The following is a 23,025-nucleotide window of genomic DNA, read 5'->3' as shown; positions in this document are numbered from 1 at the left end:
TATCATTTCATTTATAAATATTTAAGAAATTTATTCTAATATCACTTTATCTGAATGCGATTGCTTTCTTTGTTTTCAGTCTGCTAAGATGTTTTCTTATGCCGGATGGAAGCAAACCTGTAACACCCTGTTTCTCATCTTCTCTACCATATTTTTCATCAGCCGCCTCATTATCTTTCCCTTCTGGTGAGTAGAAAAGGGGCTGTGGCATGCCTTTGGTCACTGTGCTGACGTGGCCTTGGCACATTGTTGAAGTCTCTTTCTTACATTGATTCCCCAGTTGTTTGTGCCAAGTTCAGTCAGAGAAAATAATGTGAAGGGGCCATTTTTATAAATAATTAAAACAACACCTTCCAATGTGGAAAGGCTTATGATAAAGGGAGATGGAAAATGTCTAACCCAATGGGTAAGCAGCAACTCTTACTCTATGTCTTATTTCATGTATGTGGATCTTTCTTTGTGATGAAGAGCTTTTCCAGTTATTCATTGAAATGTCATTGGCCAATCTTCAGCTCTTTGAAAGAGAGGCATGTTCTATGTTAAAAATACAGTAATTATTGCCACCATTAATTGAATGCCAGACACTGGATTAGGCCCTTTGTATATCTTGGCTCCAGTCAATACAACAAATCATAAAGATAGGTATAATCACTCCTACTTCACAGATGAGAAAACTGATACTGATTTCATTTTCCATGATCACTGGTCTTAACAATGGTCTGGATAGCCTTTTAATATTGATTGGCTCTCGATCAGCCTGTTGATTTTGTTTAACCAAAGGCTGGCAGTGAAGAACCCATATTGTGTCTCCTCTGACAGTCATCACTTTGGCAAGCATACTTTTCCATGTGTTGATTGACAGGAACCAAAGGAGAAGTGTGAGGAAGTCTTTGATAGTTTGGAAGAAAGAACTTATACCGAACCATTATTTGGGGCTGGTCTAAGAGTTTCAGATCCTCTCAACAGAAAAGTAGTGTTGGTGTTGCCGAGATCCTGAGTCCCAGGGGAAAGAGAAGGAGACCCAGGTTCCAGACCTGATTCCTGGTGGGTGGACAGCACCCTTGACTAGCCTGCAGGGAAGTCTGGTCCGAGAGGTCAGTGGGTTGCTGCCCTCCCTATGGAAGCCAGCTACATCCTTAAACCGAGACCGGTGTCTTACTTAGACATTTTCTGGAGAGGAGCAGCAGAGTGCGATAAGTTCCTGGATGTAAGTCAGGCCTAGATTCAAATCCTGGCTTCACACTTACTACCTGTGTAATCTCGGACATGTTCGATCATCTCCCTGGGTCTCAGTTTCCTCATCTTTAAAATGGAAGTAATTGTTGTCACAAGGCTTAAATGAAGTAGTACGTATGAAATAATGCAGAATAGTGTCTGGAACATAGTAAGGACTTGGCAAATGCCAGCTACATTTATTAAAGTTATTAATAAGTCTCTGAGAATTTGAAATTTAATCTAGAATCAAATCTGAGACACATGTTTAAAATACTCTCCTTGGTTGATGAATCACATCACCCCCACTTTTGCTTTGGTTGAGCAAATATATTTGTGAAATTATAATACTGTATGATAGCAATTACTGATAGGATAGTATTGACTTTCAGGTAATAGTTGAGTGGTGGCTTTTCAGTGTGACTTTTATGGTGCTATAAATCCAGGATTTGCCCATCAATGGCCTCTTCTTATGCTCCAAAAGCACCATGTGTTCCGATTATCTGTTGTTACATAATAAACCATCTAAAAACTTAATGGCTTAAGACAGTGTTGAACAAGGTTTTTTTGTAAAAGGCCATAGAATAGCTGTTTTCAGCTTTAAGGGCTACATATGGTCTCTGTCACATATTACTCTTTGCTTTGTTTTGTGTCTTTTACAACCCTTTAAAAATGTACCAAACCCAGCTGAGCTCATAGGCTGTAGAAAAACAGGTTGCAGGCCCGATTTTATCACCAGGCCTTAGTTTGCAGACCTCTCTCCTAAAACAGCAATGTTTATTGATTATTATTATGGCTTATGGTTTGGGGAGTTGACTGGCCTCAGCGAGGTGGTGGTTTTCGCCTAGGGTCTCTGATGTGGTTACAGTCAGATGTGGCCAGAGTTGGGAATTTTCCCGAAGACTTCCTCAACCCACATGGTTGAAGTAACACACATAAAATCAACAGGTTGTTGCTGATTGTTGGTAGAGACCTCAGCCGGGCCTGTCAGCTGGAACACCTACACAGGCCTGAGCTCCCCATAGCACGGCAGCTGGATTTCAAGGGTGAGCAGCTCATAAGAGCTGGGCAGATGCTGTCCCCTTTTATAAGCCACCTGCACAAGTCACATCATGCCACTTCCAACCTCATTTTCCTCATTGGATCCAGGTGACTAAGGCCAGCTCATATTTGAGGGAAGGAAAATTAGCCTCCATTTCTCCAGGGGAGTAGTTTCAAAGAAATCGTGGGCATAGTTTAAAAACATACACCATGGAAGCTCTCAGTCCAGGGAACTCTCTGAGAAGCTTCACAGTCTTGCTGCTGTGGTTGGCTTTTGATTTAGCAATGAAGGATGTTAACCTCAGACATTCCCATGACATCTTGAATCAACAAGCAAGCTTACTCTTGCCCAGAAAACACCCAAACAACGTACTGGGGTTGAGTGATTGTGGAGGTGGTGTGTTACTTTCCCACACACCCTTGACTTTAAAAATCCTAGATTTAAGAAGTCGTTCTCTTGCCAGCATCTCTGGATTTCAGGAAGAATTAGTTGCACGCATTTGGCATTTTCTTGATCCTGATACTTCGCTGAATTCACCAGCCCACTGCAGAGGGCAGCCAATACCACTGTTTGCTGTCTTCAGGGAGTTGGATTGCAAATAAACCGGTATTAACAGACTTGACTGTAAAAATTTTTTTGCTGGTAAAAATTTTTCTGCACTGACGTTGACTGGTCCTCATTGTTTGGAAGGCCAAGGAAAGCCTCACCAAGCTATTGGAAGTTTGAGAGCCAGATTCCCGATGGTTTTTGAAAGAATCTGTTGCGGTGTGTTACCCTGGCTTAAATAGTGTTCCCATCAGCTTGAACGTGTTACACAATCATCTTGCGGTGCCAAAGAGGAAAAGCCGGTTCCTTGTTGTTAGCCTGGCTCCAGCCATCTGTCTAAAATGTGTAAGTGTAGATTCATTTTTCAAGGATATTTTATTAGTTCAGTTTTGTGGGGAATTTACTATGGACCAAACGACGTGCATAGGATAGACCAATTTCAAGATTCAGACTTTTTTGAGGCGCCGTGGGAGGCCGCCGGCCATCCATTTGCTCTGTTCCTCGCAACTGCTTTTGCTGCACATTTTGTGGTCAGATGAAGGGTCGAGTGGGGAGAACGGTGACCCATCTGAAATTTATCAGGAAACTGTGAGAGGAAGAACCAGAGCTTGTATATTATGCTTGCCTTTCCCTTTCTTTTACTTTCCCTTCGTTTCCCCAGCATTCCTCAAGCATATTGGCTTTTCTCTGAGGAGTTTCTTCTGTGCGGGTACAACTGTGTCCTCTCTCCTCTCCTTCTGCTTTTTTCAGAAATCTTGTTGAGCCAATTCTCACTCAATCAGTGTCAGCAAGTGGTAATTACATGGTTTTTTGTAATACTTCTCCTCTCAACATCAGGCAGGAATTCCAATTGGCCAGGGCCGAATTACTTTAATCTAATTGCCTAGTTACCTCATTTGTTTGCATTTTTATTCAAAAGCATTTAAATCTCAGGCTTATAGTTTTTACATGGTATTCCCAAGTGTTGTTTTCATCATAACGGCTTCTATGCTTTTGAAGGATTGGACGTATCTATCTATTTGAATATTATACAAACACTGCCAGGGAATCACTAGGCTAGAAAGACCTTCCTAAGTTCAGGAAACAACTCCCCTGACTCTTGACAATTTCCTCCATAAACCACAAGGACAGATGACAGTTTAGTCCAGGCTGATCTGCTGAAGGAAAGGAGCACTCTGTCTCAACTGAAGTGTACGGGGCGGCGGTAGGGTGGGGGGGGAACTGCCCCGAGGCTTCATTTCTTGAACTCATCGCTCCTAGATGTTGGGAGGAATACACCGGATGAATGAGACACAATTCCTACCCTGCAGAAGAAGTTCATAAGGGCAGTAGAAGAGATCTTTGTATCAACCACCTTAGCTCTACATTTGAAGATTATTAATACTGACCTGTGTTTTGGATGTTCAAAAAAAATTTTCTAATGGTGAATAATATTCAAATAAGGAACTTCCTTACCTGTAAGGGTGCATATGCTTGTGGTAACTTTATATTCCCCACCACGGGTTCACGGGACTTCGGGCTTCAGCTTTCCAGGATCTGGCTCTCAGTGGCATAGAAAGACAGTACCGTGGGAAGGCTCAGGTGAACAGGAACTCCGTGGGTGATGCGACCATATAAGTACTTGGAGTGACTATCAGAGAGAGGGCAGTTTTAAGAAAAGCCAAGACAAAGCTAGAAGCATACAGCAGTGCTCTTAGCTGACACTCATCAGAGGGAAACAAAAGTAAGGGCACCAGGGGCCTTTCCCATCCTCATAAGGCCCAGAGCCTGGGTTCTGAGTAAGTCAAGGGCAGAGCATGGGTGTCATGGTGCATGGTGGGCTTCCCTGCCCTCACGGGATGGCACAGTGCCCTCCACGCAGCTGCCAGAGGAAAGCAAGGCCTCATGCAATGTGTGGCTCTGTTGAAGCTGGGCCACTCCCTTGAGCCTCCACTGCAGATGTGTATCTCGGAACTAGACTTTCCAGTTTCACACCCTGTGCAGGAGACAGTGAATTTCGCCGCCTGTGTTTGTTCCACGTCTCCTTCAACAGGGTGCCCTCGCAGGAGCTCCTTCCCTCACACCCTACGTGCTCGGCACTTCTGCAGTTCATGAATGTGTGAAGGACAGCTCCAACAAAGCACCCTTCTTCACATCATAATACTTACATAGAATTTATTCCAACACCTTTATTCAAGTATTTATTTGGAAATAAATAGGATAATTTCAAGTATATTACAAAGAACTTTAATGTATTCCCTTTACCCAGATTTACTAGTTGGTATTGTGCCCTGGTTGCTTTCTCATTCCTGTTCTCCTTCTCTCTCATCCCTCTCACTCTGTCTCAACACACACATATATGCATATATGTATCTACATATTTTTTCTGAATCATTTGAAAGTTGCAAACATCATGTCCTTTTAAGTTCTTCACCGTGTCTTTCCTAAGAGCAAAGAGATCTTTTTACAGAATCACAGTGTAGTCGTCAATTCCAGAAATGTAGCAATCTACCATCCATGTTTCAATTTTGTCCATTGATCCGATAATGCCTTTTATGGTCTTTTTTCCTTCCTACTGGATCTGGCCTAGGATCATATTTTGCCTTCGGTTGTCATTCACCTGGAACAGTTCCTTACCCCTTCTGTGTCTCATGTCATCAGCATTGTAGTGGCATTCACACCCCCTCTTTATATTCCAGGTGAGGAGTTAAGATATTTCTGGGATCACACAGCTAGTTATGAAAAGAACCAAGACTAGAAGCAGGGCATTTGAAACACAGAACAGATATGTTTCAAATTAAATTACTAAATTAGACGACTAAAAGCAGGCATAATTTTTTTTCCCTAAGTATTTGTTAAATTTCCTTCAGCTACACAGTCACTTTGAAATATAAGACACCCCTGAAATATAAGGTAGGCAATTACTCACCAGTAGAACCAGTCTTTGTTATTCTAAAAAGGCTTACACACCTGCGATGATCTAGAGAAAGGGACCTTCACCTTCCAGTTCTCGTTAGGAAAATGCAACTTTTTGTGGCTGCCTTATCTAGCCCAGCAAAACCAACTACTGTTTATACCAACAATGTGATTTTTCTCAAGCCATTGAAACTCCAGTGATTGCTAGAGGGAAGCTGAGAAAGCAAAGCAAAGAGAGAAAAGGCCGAGGTTCACAATCCAGGGTCACGGTCGTAGTGCATCCATTCGGACAGATTACAGGCCAGTGGACGGAGCAGAGAGGCTCCAGGAGTCGAGGAGCACGGCAGTCTCTGAACATCCTTCATGGAAAGAGAAATTCCATGTAGCCCAGAAAGGAAACATGTGTTTGTGTGTTCATGTGTGTGTCTGCACACGTGACATACACGTGTTTGGGACAAAATTGAGAAGAACAGAACAGTTCTAGTTTATTTTTCCCTTCTTGCCACTCTTCTTTTAGCAAAGGAAGAGAAGAATTGGGACCATCCTTTAGTGGGGACACTCAGACGGATAGAAAGAGGTCCTGACTGAGTAACTGCAGCCCCCAAACCTGCTGTCCCTGGGGCCACGCCAGCCACCCCCTTCAGAGCGCCTCTCCACTTCCCCTCCTTTCCCGAGGCAGAAACTCCAGGCAGTTCAGCTGCATGCTCCCTGGGGTGTTGCTCTCACTGTAGTGTGAATGTAAGCCCTCTGCTGTAGGAAGGGGTGGGTGGAAAAGGCTTCGTCAGAGCGGGAGTCCCGGCCATAGTTAGAACTACCATTTTTCCAGGGCTTCCTGTATGCAAAGCTCTTCGCATTTGTCAACTCATTTAGCCCTCACAACGGTTTGATGAGGGGAGTGGTGGTGTTTTCATTTTACAGAAGAAATGGATGCCCAGAGAGCTTATGTCACTTGCTGCAGACCACAGGGGAGCCATGAACCACATCTAGCCGGCCCCAGAGCCCATGCCTTTCCTCTCCCCTCCTGGCAGTAGCTCAGCTCTCTCTGGAGGCATTTGCATTTTAATGGCAATCTTTTCCATTTCTAGAAAGTTACAGTTTGCAGAGCTCGCTGTGTCCCCCCCTGGAGCCTCCCAGTCACAGGGGTGTGAAGACTTCCACCCTGTCCAAGGACCAGGGGGCTCAGTGACTTGCGTACAGGTTACGTGGCAAGAAACGTGACCTCAGCCTTGGAACCCTGCTCTGATGAGTCTAGGCCAGGTGTATCCCTCCCCTTTCTAAAACCAGCAAAGCTTCCTGATGCCGTGGTTTGCAAGGCCGTTCACCTCTGCACCTGCATCCGACACCACCCCTCCCTGCCGCTCCTCTCCCTTCAGTGGCACCGGTCTCATCTTAGCCCTTGACTTTCCCACAGTGCCTCCCACCTGAGGGCCTCGTACACGTGGTCCCTTCCAACCAGAACCCTCTTTTCTGTGTCTTCCCTTGAACTGGAAGAATAGAGAAATCTCAGTTCAGCAATACCCAAACCCCTGTTTTGTTTGTTTTGTTTTGTTTTGTTTTGTTTTGTTTCCTTTGTATGGATCATAATGAGTAATTACATGTTTAGGTCATTATTCACATTCTCTGGTAGAATATGTAAAGGAGGTGCTTTCACATCCTTTCCTTTGTTACTTTCGACATTGACAAATTCCTAATGGGGGACCTAGTAAGGAGCCAGGCCCCTGAAGAGGGGAAGGGAGGATACAGACATGAAGACGTCATGGCTGCTGCCTTCGGAAAGCTTGCCAGCAAGTGAAGAGTGAACATGTACGAGCAACTATGACCGCAAGGCAGGATGAATCAGGCCAAATGCTCTCAAGGAGTTGGTAGTGGGGGAGCCTAGAGGGATGCTATACATTCAGAGGCATACGCCACAATTGCCTACAGATCCAGCAAATCAGAATGGCGAAGAGGCTTTACAATGTACGTTATTTCCTGAAATCCCTGTGAATGCAGGCACCAGAATGTGAGCCTTAACTTCATAGGTTTGGGCCGGTTTTATTCATAGCTCTATTCCTGTCTCCTATAAAGTGCCAGGTAGGACTTTGGTAGGTGCTTAATGAATACTTATTGAATGAACTGGGTAGATAATCATTGCTTCCATTTTAAAATTGAGAAAATCAGAGAACTGGATCAAGGCTACTCAGAACCAGGATTTTAAGTGGGAGAGCCAATATATTAAGGAAATAATGGGACAATATATCTTATAATGATGGAGGTGAGAAAGGCCCTTTAAAGCATCCCATGGAGGCTACCTAGAAAGGTAAAAATTGATACATTTGGTTACAAAAATATTTTAGAAGTTGGTTTGCTCCAAAAAAAAAAAAAAATCATTAACAAGGTTTAAAGAATTAGACTGTGTGGTGCTATTTAATATGATTAAAAAATAATGTTGTTACGCTTGATATGTAAAGAGCACTCATGAATCAATAGAAAAAGTAAACATCCCAATAGAAAAATGGACAGATACCATGAAGAGGCAGTTCACATAAGTATAAATCAAAATAACCAAATAAAATATAAGTATATGTACATGTATATTCACCTCACAAGAAATAAAAATATAAATATAAACAGCGTGATGTTCTTTTAGATAGAGGCTGACAAAGTACAATGTTGGTCAAGATCTAAGGAAGCAGGTACTCTCATTCACTGGTGTAAGACAATAAATTGGTATGGTCTTGCTGGAAAGCTGTCTAGCAATGTATTCTAAAATGTAAAATGAGTATACTTTTTGATTAAGGATTTTAGCTATTCTAAGAAAATAATCAAGCAGTTCTATCAAAATGTCTTTACAAGTAATTCTTACAGTATTCTCTAACACATAATGAAAATTTAGAAACCAATATCTATCAAAAAGGGATTAGTTCAATAACTGATGATATCTCTAGGTAGATTTCTGTGCAGGTGTTACATAGGATGGCATATAGTAGGGATTGGCAAACTCCAGCTCACAGGCCAAATCCAAACCACTGACTGTTTTTGTTAATAAAGTTTTATTAGCACACAGCCACACCCACTAATTAATGTATTCCTATGGCTGCTTTCACGCGATGGTGGCAGGGTTGAGTATTTGCAATAGAAACCAAATGGCCCAGGGGCCTAAAATATTTATTATCTGTCTCTTTACAAAACTGTTTGCTGATCCCTGATACATAGATATATTCATTGACATGGAAAACTCTCTGTATCATATTATTGAGTCATAAAAGCAGGGTACAAAATCGCATGCATAGTGTGTTTCTGATAAATAAAATCATGTGGTAACGGGGCAGGGGCAAAAAAAGGAAAAGGACCTTAGAGCCTTAAAGAATGTATTTTTAGGAGGGATCACTTCAATTATGTTTACCAAAATGTATTGGGTTACCTGTGAGTTGTGAGATGTTGGGTGATTTTTCCTTAACCTCTTTATATTTTTCTGTAATTCCTAAGCGTCTAAAAGCGATCTGCATAAGTAAAATGGATAAGCGGCTATTATCTTTGTTATATAGAGGTGTTATAAACTGTGATAATTTTGGACAGTAGTTTGGCAAAGTATTAGCAGTTTTTAATACACACCTTGAATTCATGCACCTCGAAACGGTCATTTCACATTTCGGTCTGCACTAGTTCTAAAGAAACAGCCTTCCATTTGGGAAGGACTACATACGCCGAGTTGTTCAAGCCGTGTAAACTGGTTTTGATTCGAAGCTAAGTGGAGTCGAGCATAAGCCCCACCAGCGCTACTCTGACTGCAGTGGCAGACATCTCTGAAGGTCCACAGCAAGTGCAGCTGAGGACGGGGAGCACTGGGCACCCTCGTACGTGGCTGGCGGGACTGCACGGCAGCCGCTCCGGAGAGGGCAGTTGTCAGTTTCTTGACGTTCAGTGTATCCTTACATGTGAGACCCAACCCTTCCATCCCTGGGTATCTGCCCTTGAGAAATGAAATCTGTGGTCACGCAAGACCTGTATGTGAATATTTATAGCAGTCCTATTCATAATGGTCAGACACCGAAGACAACACTAGTGCTCTCCGAAGGGTGACTAGGTACACAAAGTGTGAGACGTCCGTAGCGTGGGCTACCGCTGCGTAATCCAAAGGAACGTGTGCTTGGTACCCGCAACGACTTGGAGGACACTTTAAGGCACCATGCTGAGTGAAAAAAGGCCGTTTCCGAAGCTGCCGCACTGTATGTCCCCATTTATATGGCCTTCTTGAAAACACAAAAGTAAAGAGAGAACAGATGAGGGTTTGCCAAGTTCAAGGCCTGGGGGAGAGAGTGGGATTGGAAAGAGAGCACAAAGGGTTGATTTTGAGATGATGAAACTGTTCTGGATCCTAATCGTGGTGGTGGTTACACAGATCTCTGCATGTATTATAATTCAAAGAACACCAAAAAAAAAAAAAAAAAGAGTCAGTTTTACTATGTGTTCATGTAAAAAATAAAATATGTATAGAACAAAGCACACAAAAGCCCCCATATAATTTATTTAGACTGGTGGTATTATGGGCAACTCTATTTCTTTTTCTTAGTTTTCCTATTTTGTAAGAATAGACTTTTTTTTTAAATAATTAGAATAATATACTTACGAGCAAACCAATCCAGGAACTCTAAGATCATGGTAGTGTATGAAGTTTGGGAAGGGAACCGGTGAGCCCCTCATTCAGCAGTCGTATCTGAAGGCGCTGTGCATTCTGGGTCATGGAGGGCAGCTCAAAATTATGTCCACGAGTCTGTTCATGAAATCCATAAATTATGCAGTTCGCTTTAGAAAGTGGAAGTAATAATAGAATTTTTGTTTCTTTAAAAGCCTCTTTTATTGGAAAATTTCCTTTTATAAAATTCCGCATTCACCTTTGCTGCCAAATACACGAGGGTGTGTCACAAGGATAATTATAACCCCATGTAAACACGCATGATCCCGTTTGTTCTACAAACCCCGGGAAGCTGTGTAGGGTTGGGTACACTCTTCAGTTTGCAAAGAGGAAACCCAGGTACAGAGACCGAAGTGTAGGCAGCATGACAATAAAAATTCCATTTGCTTTAACTTGTCTCCCTTGAGGCCAACTGTATTTTTTTTGTAGCTCACCAATAATGATATAAATGGTAATATTATCATATTGTTTTCCCTTGAGAATTTTCTGGGCATGGTTCGAAATGAAATAAATGTCATAAGCCTTGGGAGGAAAAGTATTTGTTTTCCCACTGAAAATTCACTAATACTTTGTAATGAAATACTCTCCTCTGTTTGGTTTTTTTCAGGATTTTATATTGCACCCTGATTCTGCCTCTTCACTACCTTGAGCCTTTCTTTTCATACATCTTCCTCAACCTCCAGCTCATGGTCCTGCAAGTCCTTCACCTCTACTGGTGTTACTTCATCCTGAAGATGCTCAGAAGATGTTTGTTCATGAAGGTAAGGGCTGTCTGAGTCCTATTCCTCTGAGCAGGTGGATTTCATTGCCAGGTTGAAGGTGATGCCCAGACGATGGAACGCTCTAGTTAATTTGGAGTTAACCAGAATTCCTTTTCTTCCCTTGATTTGATCATGATTGATAAAAATGTATCTAAAATGTAGCTATGTTTTTCTTTAGGTAGATCTCTAAGGTGCTTTTAAGAAATTGCTTTTGTTAGAAGACAAGTCATTTTTATAAAACTTTTATCCAAAAATTGTTGTTTTTTAAAGAATGTCCTAAGGGGTCTAAATTTGCCCTAGTTTGGGACAAGCTTTATGGTGATAGTCGAGTAATATTTCAGAGACTTATCTTTACCTTCACTGAGCACCCAGTTTGCATGTAATGCTCTCCCCCGAGCCTTCTCCTACCATCTGAAATATTGTCCATCATTTTGCTATGCTTTTTTCCTGAAAACAGCTTTTTCTCTAAATAATAACAAATTAGCAATACATTTTAGACAATAGAAGTTTTTTGTTTGTTTTGAATTCTGTTCTGGGTTTTAATTCTATAACAAGTGTGGGGAGGGCTTCAGAAATGAGTAAGGCCAATCACTGCCTTTGGGGAAACAACACAACATCTGGGGAGGGGGGAAGAGATTCACCTATAAGCAACTACCTATATTGTGCTAAAGAGACATCCCATAAACTTGATGTGGAAGACAGATTCCAGTTGACCCAAGGGCCGGCCAGGGAACGTTATCGAACGGACAGAATTCTACTTGAGCCTTTAAGGCAAGTAGAAAAAATAATAAAATCACAGTTCCTTCTTCGTCAGAAAATCATACTTCTAAGGGACTTTTAATTAAGGATCTTTCAAGGTGGAAGTTACAGTGGGCCCATTTTCAAGTGCTACCATCCATGATATACAACACTGTATCATCTGAGGGAGTGTCTTGTATGTCACAGGTATGGTGGTAATTTATCTGATAAGCTCATGTTTTGACCAACCGTACAACTAATTCATTTTCCTACTTTGGTAAATGTGCCCCAAAAGATTGTTCAAGGGTTGACAAATGAACCGAACATTGTGATAACTGACCTCTGGGTTTTCTACCATCTCCTAGCTTCGACATCTAGACAGAGGTATAGGAAGTTGGGCTACGTCTGGATTAATCTCAAAGCAAATTCTGAAAGTAATTTTTGTTTTGTTTTACTAAATGACTGACTTGAGCTTAGTTTCTTGGGAGTGGACTCTCCTTTAAAATCGGCGTGCCAAGAAAAAACGTTGTTGTCGAAGGGTTCTAGTTTATTAATATTCTACATAGTTTTCCCCTGACCTCTGCAAAAGTTATTTTACCTCTGAGTGACTGATGAAGTTGAAGTGACTGTGATAAGGTTAAAAAGTCAAGCAGTTAGACCATTTGCACATCGAGGGCTTGGAGGGAAGGAAGGGCGCTGAACTGAGCCCTGTCCCACCCCTGGGTCGAACCTTCCCGGAGCGCCCGTCTCCCTAGGCAGAAACTGTTCCCTTAATCACTGGTGAGTGGCAATCGTTACAGGCTGGAAGGGAGCCAGGCTGAACAAAACCTGGAGACCAGAAGATGCTCTTGTTTGGTTTCAGCATCATGTTCATGTTTCTGATCTCTAATGGGTTGTACCAGGCCTGATTAAAAACCCAGTGGGTCGGGGAGCCATCGACAGGCATTCCCGATTTCTCATGCTGTACTTTGGAAAAGCTGTTTCCAATTGCAATTTGACAGCAGTGGTGGAGGCCCCCGCAGCCCTAATCCCTGCAGTGTGTATGACTTCAGCTGGCTTGCATGTGCGCTCTGTTTTCCATAGCAGTGGCAAAACTGGCTGTGAAATCAGCTTATTCCTCCAAAGCCGTAAAGCTGCCTTTTAAAGAATGCTATTTGAAGGCACCGTTGCATTGCAAAGGGGAGGAGACAGATAAAGGCGGGAGTTGACATTCTTAGAGGAACAACTAGCAAGTCAGTTTTCAACTCTATTTAATAACTTGTTAGCATTTAATGTACACACCTCGATTGTTACTAAGGGGACATATTCTTGGATGCTTAGAAAATGGAACAGCAGAAGTCCTTAGGCCTCTTAAAAAGTCTTTCACATCTTATAACAGAGATTGGGAATTTGTCTTTTTAAGTTCCTTATGCCTGGTAGGCCCTTAATAAGTCGTTTTGAATATGCAAACGAATACATAATTCAGGGAAACAAATCACACTGGAGTGGAAAGTTATAAAATTATTTATTAATCTTTTTTCTGGTCTCCACGGATTTGCATGGTAGACTGGAAAGACAAAAGTGACTATACATCTTAAAAATAGCGCTTGTGGAAATATCCACACCTTATTTTCCGTAAACAGTGGGGTCACTGCATGCATATGGCGGATGAGGACATTCTCCCATTTGCTTCTGCTGTCTAATACCTTAAAGGAACAATATCATTATGATTTCAGGACTCTCACATATACAGACCATGGTTAGCAGGCATCGGGCTGCTTGAGAACCAGACTTGGCACTGAAACTGAGCTGGTTCCTATAAAATGGGGGATTTTGTGAGGAACTCCCAGCCCACACATCACATCAGGGAGAATGATGGGCCGAGATATTTGTCTTGTCATTCTCTTTGCAAACATGAGAAGTACTTTCAGAGGAAATTAGGAGGGTGGCACGCTCTTGTTTAATATTACTTAAGAGAATGTGGTCATCCCTACACTTTTATTTTCTTCTTCCTAAATATCACACTGGGTGCCGGCCAACTCAAGCATGTCTCTTTGACATCTTGGGCTGGGGCGCAGCCAAGACACGGAGGGCGGGGCTGAGCGTGCAGCCATGACAGCCTCCAGCCAGGACGGAGCAACTAGCCCCTGGCCGCCTGCCCCGCCATCTGCTCCTGACACACAGTGTCTCTCAAGTTCACAGATGACACTTGACACACGCTGAACTCTTTTAAAGAAAGGACCTTCTCATAAGGAGAAGAAATCTGAGGCCTCGACCAAATTCTCACAGTAAGTTTGTGACAAAGACAAGACTCGAACATGAGTCTCCTCACTTGTAATACTTCGCCTTTTCTAACTGTTGATCTGAAATAACCAGAAAATTAATGGAAAAAACTGGCACAGAGTAAGAAAGAGTCCATAAGCAACTTGAGTCATCAAGATAGTAGAATGAAACACAGTGCAAATTCTTTAATTTGTTTCTGAACTTTCTAAAAAACATAAGAAAACGTTTTGGAATTATTTTTTTAGTTTAGTTTAGTTTTAGTCTTTTGGTTTTTTTTTTTTTTTTAGGTTTTTACTTCCTAGTAAAGCAAGTCTGGAATAGCTAAGAGTACAGGCCTTCCCGTTTGCTGGCTGTGTGATCTGAGGCATATTACTTCCATTTACTGCCTCAGTTTCTCCACCTGTAAAATGGGGACGATGATATTAACACCTGCCTTATAGGATAAAGCCCTCAGAACAGTGCCTGGCATGTAGCAAGTACATGAGAAGGTTGGCTGCCGTTACCATTACCATTATTCCTATTAACTCAGGTTTTTTGTGGCAAGTCACAGAGAGGCTGTGACTTCCAAGTCACCTGGCAGTTGGCTGTAGACAAGCCCTCCCTCCCTTCCACTTAGAGAATGCTGCAGCTGAGTGAGGCGTCCACCTAAGAGCGCCCATGACCATTTGCTAAGCTGTCTTCGGCCAGTTCACCTTCGTGACTCACATTCTGATGATCTTTTTGACACACTCTCTCAGATATCAGTGTGTTAGGGAAGAAATACAAAATCTGTAACATCCAGCAAGCCTCCAGGTCTCTTTCGTTAATAGTTAATAATGGATCTAAAAACTGCCCTTTGCTGAACAAGAGATAAAAATATCACAAAGGATGGCAGTTAAAATAGAGTATTATAAAAATGCTATCAGTTTGGGGCACCTGGGTGGCTCAGTCAGTTAAGTGTATGACTCTTGGTTTCAGCTCAGGTCATGATCTCAGGGTCATGAGATGGAGCTCCGTGTAGGGCTCTCTCTCAGCGGGGGAGTCTGCTTGTCTCTCCCTCCCCCTCCCCCCACTTCTCCCCCCAACTTATTTGGGCATGCGCGAGCGTGTGTGCACGCACACACACCCCTACACACACACTCTCTCTCTCTCTCAAATAAATAAATAAAATCTTTTAAAAAATGCTATCAATTTACATTTCCATATTTCTGCATACTTATATAGGTTAACTGCTTTAACAATCTATTAAAGAAACAACAGTGGAGTTTATAAACTTGTCAAAAGTAACTGTGCAAAGTTGCTTGGCTGAAAGAATTCTAGATTTGAATATTCTTCCACTTGTACATTCAGCCGAGGCACAAAATAGACTTTCAGAACTGGGAGACACCACTCAGTATCCACCAGGACGGCATGGCCCCCTCGTCAAGTCCTTCCTACCGGACTGTAATGTACTGCTCACTTGTACGTGAAGCTGTGCTGCTTTCTAGGGGAAGAGAGGGGGTGCGTGAAGAAGGTACATGGCTTCCCCAGGGTCACACAGGAGCGGGCTTCACGCCTGGGAAGCCCGGGACTTCACAGCTTATGCTGCTAATGCCGTGCTCTTCTGCCTCCCCAGTAGCCCTGTGTCTGTGAACACATGACCTCCAACACGAGGGATACGTATTTAATGTGTGTGTTTATATCCGTGTTTCTCCATGCGTGTGTTTAGTGTGACGTAGGCTCAGCTCTCACACACTTCATCTTTTTGTTTCCCGTTCAGTGAGTTTTAATAAATGTATAGACCATGCAACCATTAGTTCTGTGACCCTATAAAGTTCTTAGTGCCTACTTCTGATCATCACCCATTCCCACATTGGCAACCACTGTTCTTGTTTCTGTCCCCATAGATTAGTTTCAATTTTCTTAAAAAAAAAAAAAAAACTTGATTGATTGATTTTAGTGAGAGAGAGAGAAAGCGGGGGTGGGGGGCAGTTGGAGGGGCAGAGAGAAAGGGAGAGAGAGTCTTAAGCAGACTCCACACTGAACATGGAGCCCAACATGGGGCTCGATCTCATGACCCTGAGAGCATGACCTGAGCTGAACGCTTAACAGACCGCGCCACCCAGATTCCCCTCGACTTTCTTAAACCTTATATAATTGGAATCACACAGCATGTGCTTTTCTGTGTTCTTTCACTACAAATTTCATAATCTTATCACGACTCTGCTCAGTCCCCTTTGTCACCATTACCTTGCCAGTAATCGTGAATCGCTGGTCTTTGGAGAGGGCACTCTTTAGAAAATCTCCCTAGGGCTGTCCCCATTAGGAGATTTTGTGGCTTAAAACAATCATAAATCTGAGTTTTTATAAACTTGAAGGTGTGGAGTTGTTTAAAGAAGTCAAAATAGAAGCGGCAGCCATCTGCGTGGCTCTAAGATAATAACAGAAGGAAAACGTATCATGAGTGAGAGGCCCGGGAGCAAACTGGCCTCTTCCCAGCTCCCGGCCTCCAGCAGAATTCCCATTGCTTTGCCCTGGACCCGGAGGCCTCATAACAGACCCTCAGGCACAACCAGGGCCCCTAGATAAATGTGCAGACGGAGACCCGACCTCACACTCACGTCTTGAGATGGAAGCAAGTCAGAAATGGAAAGAGGGGCTCACCTGCCAAATGGGGAAGTGGAGGCTCCACAGGACAGAGGGGCTTCCTCGGGCGGCTCGAATCAAGACCGGAATCCACGTGTGACCTTTTCAGTGATATCTGTTTTTCTACAGCAGGATAACATTATCCAGCCATTTTTTAAAAATATATACTGGGTTGTTTGATAGCCTTTCCCAAGCTATTTGGAAATTCTTCTGTTATCTTATTCCAAATTTTTCTTCTTTCTGTTAGGATAGTCACAGTGGGTGCCCGCGACCAGGTGGTGTGACACCTTTCCTTCTACTGACGAAAATAGCCCGACTTCTCCACTCTTCCTTCCAGGCACATGGGCCTAGGATGGAAAAAGATTATATCAGTGTCCTTAAATCAGTCAAACAAGATTTTCGTTCAGTTTTCCTCTATCCATCCTCCGTTCCTTTGGAAACAGGCACAGGCGGCGCCTCGATGCCTGCAGCAGAGGGAGGACTGTTATCTCTAGCTTTCAGGGGCTGGGTCTCGGTTCAAAAGTGACAAATCTCACTTCCCCGCAATCGCCTGTGAATTTTCAATTACACAAATGATTTTCCATATCTACTTTATCACGTATTAGCTCCCTTTGTGCGTACTCCTAAATTTCTTGTCTTACGTGTTTCCTAACCGTGTTTCGAAGATGCTAGATCTTCGGAGGTAGCAGACTAGGCAGGTCATTGGATGGGCAGGAAGTCAGCTGAAGCCATTGTAAAAGGAAGAGACCTCTTCAAACGAGAGTTGTCCCGTGGAAGCATCTTTGAGGGTAGCAGTGGGCACTCAAATCCTGCCCTTTCTTTCCTCTGTGCCAGATGTTGACCCTGCTGTTTCCTTGAGCCACTGGTCAAATCTGGCTGAAGTGGAAAAGGAGGTGAGGGATGGGGGAAGATTCAAGTAAAGAGAGAGATAAGAGAAGCTCTGACATCTCTCCTACTTGGGTTTAAAAATCATTTCACAAAATCCTTGGGGCACCGGGGTGACTCTGTCGGTTAAGTGTCAGACTCTTGCTTTCGGCTCAGGTCATGACCAGGGTCATGAGATCAAGCCCTGTGTTGGGCTCCATGCTGGGCACGGAGTCTGCTTCAGATTCTCTCTCTCTGTCTCCTGCTGCCCCCCACCCTCACATTTCACAAAAGTAGAATTGAATTTTACATATTCCTGGAAGGAACAGATAGATACTCTCCATTTTATTAGTGAGACAGGCACACACACAAGCACATTAACACATGTACACACACAGAGTTTTTATATGGAACTTGAGTTTCTGTTTCTGTATCAGCCTAGACAAGGGGACAAGCACAGTTCATGGCTCGTTAATAAAGCTACACGTTCACACCTGGAGGTGAAAGTGTTATCAGTGGGCGCTGGGGCCAGAGAGATTGGTAAAAGCATGTGTAGGGGAGAGATCTATTGTCTGTGGCCACACCCTTCCGGTGGTCCCCTCCCCTCCCCCTCTGCAGAAGTCTCAGAAGAGAGCTTTATGTAACATAAAAGAAAGCTTATTCCTGAAAACTCATTCCATCTGTAGATAATGGGTTAAATAAATGAACGTTGGCAGCACTTTGATTTTGATTTAGGATGTGGGCTTTAGCGTCTGAATGACATCCTGTGTAGATGGCGTTATCTGGGTTCTGTTTGGGGAGTAGCAAGTGTGCCATCCGCGGAAGCCTGAGCTCTCAGTGGGGTCTATTTTCTGCCACATATAATGGACTCTGGAAATGCTAAAGAGAGCAGCACTGGGCACGTGCACTCTTCCCTGGCTCCCAGTCAGACCTCAGCCGCGGTGTTGCACCAAGCAACCTGGGCCTGTATTCACGCTTCTGTAATGTTTTTAGAATTTCTGGAAACCTTGGTCGTGTCTTTCAAGGGAATGGGATTGGCTGTTCTCACTCATGTGGCCGGATGGCAACTGCTGACCCCATCTCTAGAGCACTCCCCTGAGGCCCGGCCATTCTGGGCTCACAGGCTAAGGTCGGAGCTGATCCTTAGCAGCCGCAGTGGGTGACTATTTATACCATGATTTGGTAGAAGCCTCTGAATCTACCTGCACCCCCAGAAATCTCCTTCGCCCTGCTTATCTGGGTACAAGATGGTATGAAGAATGTGCAAAAGTCCGGGCTCTAGGAGGGCCTGGCTGTCCAGAAGAAGAGAGTAACAGACGAGGGCAAAGCTCAGGGAGGGAGTGCAGGGGATGGAAAGCGAACTGCCTATGTTCTGTACTCTTCTTGCTGCCCCTTATCAGCGTGAGTGCGTGAGCATGTGAGTGTGTGTGTGTGTGTACATGCCCGCATGCACACGGGAGGATTTCAGGGGTGCCGTAACGGTCCACGCCTTTGAGGGGATGAAAGGAGCTGGACAGGGCAGAGGGAGAACTTTAACTGTGGTGCATTTATAACAAAGTCTTCAGCCAACCCTACAGAAAGCCCAAGAGCTGGGTGACCCTGCAGGAATGTCCAGTTGTGGCAAAGGGCTGGGACCCCTGTACCCTGACCTGAACGTCTCACTGGATGTGGCTGCCCTCTGGTGAGGGGGCGTAACTCTGGGCGAGGCAGCTCCCTTCAACCAAGGATGATGCCCAGAGAAGAACATGCCTGCGAGCCTCCCAGGGCTGGGGGATTGGCGCTGCCATCCTTAAGGGCCTCCTGTCTCTGCCTGCCTCATCCTGGGCCTAACACCCATCCGCATGAGGAGAGGGAGAGAATCTCAAGCAGACTCCTCACTGAGCATGGAGCCTGATATGGGGCTTGCTCTCATGACCCTGAGATCATGACCTGAGCCAAAATCAAGACTCAGATGATTAACCGACTAAACCACCCAGATGCCCCCTTCTGTGCTTCATTTTGATTAATTACTATTGCTGTGTCTTCACAATCTTTGATTTTTTCTTCTGCAGTGTCTAATCAGCAGTTAATTCCATCTAGTGTATTTTTTAAATTTCAGATATTGTATTTTCCATCTCTATAAATTATATTTTGGCCTTTTATAAAATATCCTCCATTTTTCTTAATATGTATGTGTTTTTCTCTACCTCCTTGAATATATGGAGCATATTTGTAATAGCTATTTTAACACCTTTGTTTGCTAATTCCATCATCTCCGATAATCTTGGGTCTATTTCTATTCATCGAATTTTGTCCTGGTTGTGTGCCATATTTTCCAACTTCTTCGCAAACCTAGTAATTTTCTACTAGATGCCAGATATTTTGAATTTTACATTGTTGGTTGCTGGATTTTGTTGTATTCCTTTTAAATAGTAGTTTTTGTTTGTTTGTTGTTTTGGTACCATGGGTGTTTTGTTTGTGTGTGTAGTACAATGAGTGTACTTTGTTTTTGTACACCACCAAGATGCTTGTAATAAGTCTGATCCTTTCAAAGGCTTGTTTTTAAGCTTTGCTAGGGTGAGCCCAGAATAGCCTTTGGTCGATGGCTATTACGTGAAGTCCTTCTTAGCATTCTTCTTTGTGTCCATATACTGAGTTCTTTTCACTCTGACTGGTGAGAAGACAACAAGCTGCCACCACAGTCTGAGCTCGCAAGGTTGTTTTGCCAACTTTTGCTGGTGATTCTTTGCCTGGCCTTTGGTAGTTTCCTGACTCACCTGCACAGGTCAGTACTCAGTCAAAGACTGAAGCGGATTCCACTGACGATCTCTAGAGCTCTGTTTCTGTGGGTCTCCCTTCTTCCCAGCATTCTGTTCCATGAATACCAGCTTCGCTTTGGGGAGCTCCAACTTCTGTTTCCTCAGCTCGGTGGCACCCCTGGACTCTTGGGCTCTTCACTGTGCTTCAGCTTAGAAGGAGTAGATGGTGTGCTGGGACCGTTGCAGGGCTCCCGCCTTGGTTTTCCTTTTCTCAGGAGCCACGACCCTGAGCTGCTTATTGAACAGTGTCTAAAAACTATTGCTTTTTTTTTTTTTGATACAGCTTTCTAGTTGTTTAACATGCTGGGATAATTAATCTAATCCCTGTTTCTCCATCCTGGCCAGAAGCAGTTGTCACAGAATTTCATTTTCCAAATAGCAATAGTTTATATGCTTCCTGACACAGCCTGTTTCATTTTCAAACAAGTATAACTGTTGGGTAGTTCCTTCTTTTTTCCTGATCTTTCTCTCTAGGCCAATGCTGCCCAATAAAAGTATAATGTGAGCCACACATATAATTTTAAGTTATCTAGTAGTGTCATTTAAAAACTCATAAGAAACAGGTGAAATTAAGTTTAGTAATATATTGAACACAATAGAAGCAAAATATTATCATTTCAATTTTGCCTGCTGTATATTTTGCCCAGTATGGATTTTAATCAGGAGGAGATTATAATCATATTTAAGGTTAATATCATGATTCAGCAATCAAAACCAAAAATCACTAATGAGATTCTTTCATTCTGTTTTTTATGTTAAGTCTTTGAAATCCAGTGTGGATTTTACACTTACAGCACATCTCAATTTGGGCTGACTGCGTTTCAAATGCTCAAAAGCTATGTGTGGTGAGTGGCTACCACATTGGATGTTGTAGCTCCTGGTTCTGGAATTGCAAACGTACTTCTCTTTCCCTGCATATGGGACAGGCGGTAGGCTATGTTCTCATGTGTGATCTGTTCTCATGGAGTCCCTGATGTTATACTCGGTTATAACAGGCTGGCTGGACCCACTACCCTTCCTTTTCCACTCAAGAAAGGTTTTCAGTTTGTGAGCGGGGGAGGATGGTAGCCAACCTATTATCTTGTTTCTCTTTGTCTTCTGCAAGATCCTGACTTCTCTTCTCTTTTCTCCTTTCCCTTCGTTGCTTATCTCCAAGTACCACATCTTCTTTATATACCCGATTCTTCCCAACACACTGTGCTTCCTGTCTGACACACCTTGGGGCTCCTTCTCTTTAGCAAGGACTAAGAATGACCAGGTCCCAACCTGTGCATTTATGCTTTCCCTCGCTCTTTCCGGAGGTGATTTTGTCTGTGCTGCTTCTAAGTCAATACATCCACCCTGCTCATTTTTCCAAGCTTGCCCTCTCCACTTGCCTAGCCACAGGCTAGAGGGGTGTGGTAGCTCATTAGAATTTGTATATATATTCTCTTCTTCTTATAGGTAATCCGAACAGTGTTCTCTGTTCCCCAGGAACACTGACGACATTTGATTCTGTATTTGTTTTCAGAGAGTGAGGAAGAAATGTGGACGCAGGTTACCATTGCTCTTCAAACCCAGAAGTCCTTAAGTAAATCATTTGCAAACGTAGGTGCTTAAAATGTTTTTAATAATAGGCTTCTTCCTACATTCTCACAAGTAATCTTGACGATGTCTCAGTATGGAAGCTGCATATAGCAGCACAATACCCTTAGATACCAACCATACGCCTCACCGCATCCCCCCTCACTGGCTCTGCTTCTGGGGGTTAAACATCTCCAACTCTTTCAACCATACCTCATCCCAAGATATACTGTTGAGTCTTTTCACCTACCGCTCTCGTTCCATTTTACCCAGATTCTCCTTTAAATGAGCAGCAGTTTCTAGACGTGGTCTGGCTAATACAAAAGCAGGTCTGATGTCTCTTTTTGTGAAAACTCTACTTCTGTTGATGTAGCCTAGTTTTGTTTTGAGTTGCTGGTGGACACATTATGCTGCTAATTCATACCGAGTTTGAAATTGGTTAAAACCCCTAGGTTTTTTTCACCTGGGCCAAGGCACATTCCCTCCATTCAAGGATTGTCCGGCAATGGTGGTGATTTGTGTTGGAAGTTACTCTCTTTCTTATTAATCTTCACTTTGCTTCATCAGCGTATCATTTGAACCTTTTACTTAAGAACGGGAAAGCATGACATTTGGTGACAGGTGCTTAAAGGTTCCTGAGGACCTTTTATCTAAAAGGCTGGTAAAAGGAATTCAGGAGTATTCTGTATAAGCCAGCTCGTGAAAAACGTCATTATGATTCTGCCTGATATTTATTCTCACCAGTGAGGACCGTGATCACATTTAAGGCCAATACAGAGTGAGGTGTACTACTCACACCGACAAGATCTTCCAGGATTCCCACTTTTTATTTATTCCCACTTTTGTTTATTTATTTTATTTCTATCAACTTGTTACACATTAGCTATGTCAACTCACCTGACTAGAATGGCCTGTGGAGCCTTTAAAGAAAGATGCTCGTGGCCAGGTCTGAACTGAGATCAGTTAAATCAGAATTTAGAGACAGGGCGCAGACATTGGACTTTTTGACAGACTACTTCCCCTGAGTAAGTGTTTCTGATCTGCCTCTAAGGTTGAGAGCCACTG

At 43.2% G+C, this 23,025-nt stretch overlaps 1 protein-coding gene across 1 annotated transcript in view; it reads left to right on the top strand.

The window, feature by feature from the left end:
- Positions 1 to 23,025, top strand: part of CERS3 (ceramide synthase 3) — a 73,262-nt gene that overhangs the window by 34,250 nt on the left and 15,987 nt on the right. Inside the window, exons 8-9 of the mRNA XM_045795436.2 lie at positions 80 to 186; positions 10,978 to 11,131. Of these exons, the coding sequence (XP_045651392.1) occupies positions 80 to 186; positions 10,978 to 11,131 (261 nt within the window). The remainder of the gene's footprint in view (positions 1 to 79; positions 187 to 10,977; positions 11,132 to 23,025) is intronic.

Source organism: Ursus americanus, chromosome 28 (genome assembly GCF_024610735.1).
Source record: "Ursus americanus isolate L20-20 chromosome 28, mUrsAme1.1.p, whole genome shotgun sequence".
Lineage (NCBI taxonomy): Eukaryota > Metazoa > Chordata > Mammalia > Carnivora > Ursidae > Ursus > Ursus americanus.
Note: the sequence above shows the minus strand (reverse complement) of the source record. Positions and strands in the feature narration are given on the sequence as shown.